Source organism: Octopus bimaculoides, chromosome 2, assembly GCF_001194135.2.
Source record: "Octopus bimaculoides isolate UCB-OBI-ISO-001 chromosome 2, ASM119413v2, whole genome shotgun sequence".
In the NCBI taxonomy this organism is placed as follows: Eukaryota; Metazoa; Mollusca; class Cephalopoda; order Octopoda; family Octopodidae; genus Octopus; species Octopus bimaculoides.
In genome coordinates, this window is record NC_068982.1 from 148352518 (window position 1) to 148355282 (window position 2765).

General features: G+C 35.3%; 1 protein-coding gene across 3 annotated transcripts in view; it reads left to right on the forward strand.

The window, feature by feature from the left end:
- The window catches only part of LOC106869099 (solute carrier organic anion transporter family member 1C1), a 40312-nt gene that overhangs the window by 28798 nt on the left and 8749 nt on the right, over positions 1–2765 (forward strand). For all 3 annotated transcript variants that reach the window (XM_014914637.2, XM_014914636.2, XM_052965655.1), the window contains exon 8: positions 1026–1170. In XM_014914637.2, the coding sequence (XP_014770123.1) occupies positions 1026–1170 (145 nt within the window). The remainder of the gene's footprint in view (positions 1–1025; positions 1171–2765) is intronic.

Below are 2765 nucleotides of genomic sequence, written 5' to 3' on the forward strand. Positions count from 1 at the left end.
TTGTTGTTGTTGTTGTTGTTGTTATTATTATTATTATTATTATTATTATTATTCAGTAGTTTTATTTTTATAACGTGCTTTCACTTCACTACCGAGCGCAGCTCTGTGCGCCTTGGGTATGTGCTGTGGTTTGCTGTGGTGCTCTTATGTTTACTGTATTGAAAGTGTTTTGCGTAGAATGTGTGCAGTACCCAGTAGTGCAATTTTCTGTATGTTATATATATTTGTAAGTCCTGGTGTTTTTGTTATGTATTTGTCTGAATATTTTTTTATTACACCTAAGGCACCTACTATGATAGGAAATGATAGGAACGTTGTCATCTGCTGGTATTGATGCATCAATTAGAAAGCATTATTTTCTTCATGATCTCTGACAACTATATCTGGCCTATTGGCCTTAATTTCTCTATCTGTGTGTATTGGCATATCCCAGAGTATGGTTGCTTTCTCGTTTTCTGTGACCTTTTCTGGCGTGTGCCTATACCATCTTTTTTTTTGTTGTTATTCCATAGTGTTGGCATAGCTTCCAGTGTATGTAGGTCCCAATTATTATTATTATTATTATTATTATTATTATTATTATTATTATTATTATTATTATTATTATTGTTGTTGTTGTTGTTGTTGTTGTTGTTGTTGTTGTTGTTGTTGTTGCTGTTGTTGTTGTTGTTATTATTATTATTATAACTGTTGAACTACTGAGCTTGATTCTCATCACAGGATGCACTTACCCAATATAATAGGCTTAATACTTGTCATTTAACAACATAGTGGCAACTACACTTGAGGAATACACAGAATGGATGTTTAATAAGTGAAATTGATTAACATCCTACTTTAAATCTTCCGTAGTGACATTCAAAAGCAAATGAAATTTCATTTGAATTCTAGCATCCAATAAAATTAATTTTAGCAGCCCAGGTTGGGAAATAGCCTTAAAGAAACATACTCCTTTCCTTCAATTTTGTAAAACTCCTGTCGACCTAATCACATGATAAAGAAATATATACTGTTTACTTTTTTAGGGCTACATTCGAGAATGGTACCTTAATTCCACACTGCAAAGAATCCTGCTCCTGCGATGACACAAAGTATTTGCCAATTTGTAGTGAAAGTGGTATTAATTATTATTCTCCCTGTTACGCTGGATGCCACAGTAAAAATGAATCTGTAAGTATGACTGTCTCCCTTTGTGTTAACCATTAAATCTGTAGAACAATCTTTGTCAGATTCACATCTGCCATAGCAGTTTGTCGTTATGTTGTCAGAAAGCATATGAGAACTAAACAGACTCGATAGAGCCAACAAGGGAGGCTCTACATAGTTGCTTGCCCTGATAGAGATAGCAGGCCAAACCGGTTTCATACCGTTTTTGAAAAAGTGTTGGGATGAAACAAAATGTACTCCCTGATGCAATACTTTTAAAAAAAAGACAGGTTTGTCACAGCAGCCAGAAATCGCTGATCTGTTCTATCACAGCCTATATGCAGTTAAACGACGTCAACAATATTTGTTTCAAATTTTGGAACAAGGCCAGCAATTTTCTGAGAGAGAGAGTTAGTCGATTACCTCGACCTGATACTTGACTGGTACTTATTTTATCGAACCCGAAAGAATTAAAAGGCAAAGTTTGCCTGGGTGGGATTTGAGCTCAGAAAGTGAAGACCCAGAAAAAATACCACCTAGTATTTTGTCTAACGTGCTAACGATTCTGTCAGATCGCCGTCTTAACAACATCAGCAATAACAATGACATACATTGCATGCCAACAATTCCAAACAATATTGGTGTATTGTACATCTCAGTAAAGATCAAATATGGGAGCAGAAGCACCAAAAAGATCTTATTTACCAAACAATAACCAAAAAACGAAGAAGTGATGAGGATACCAGTCAACTACTTGGGTGAAACATGTAAGAAAGTATTAACTGATTAATCTTTTTTTATATATGGAGTACATGCATATAAACACATGCAGACACACATAAATACGTGCAGGCACACAAGTTTTTATATAAGATTATTCTATGAATCCTCCTTCTGCTTCCATGACTGTTTGAATGCGGGCTCGGAATCATTGGCATGTCTGCACTAAATAATCCCTATTCATTTCCGACTTTACCTGGCCAGTGGTGGCCTTCAGTGAAGCTGAGGTGTTGTGAGGATGTCTTTTACCTGTTTCAGTCATTTGATTGCGGTCATGCTGGAGCACCACCGCCTTGAAGGGTTTAAGTCGAACAACTCGACCTCCAAGACTTACTTTTTTAAAGCCTATTGCTTATTCTATCGGCCACTTTTGCTATTATTATTATTATTATTATTATTATTATTATTATTATTATTATTATTATTATTATTATTCAGGTCACTGCCTGGAATGGAACTCAGAATCTTGGGGTTATGCCCGTGGAAATGTGGCGTAGTGGTTAAGAGCATGGGCCACAAACCGCAAGATACCGAGTTCGATTCCAGGCAGTGACCTAAATAATAATAATAATAATAATAATAATAATAATAATAATAATAATAATAATAATAATAATAATAATAATAATAACATCGCAAAATACCTTCGGAATGAGAACCCAGGTTCGAAATTTCCCCAAGACACCCGATGAAGGCTGAAGGGTTCTTCAGCCGAAACGTTGTGTTGACAACAAACAAGATGAGAACAAATATCCGTCAAATGTAAATAATGTAAATAATGCGTTGACCTTTGTATGGAAGTCCTGAATCTATTATGGACCATAACAGAGTCTAGGGAA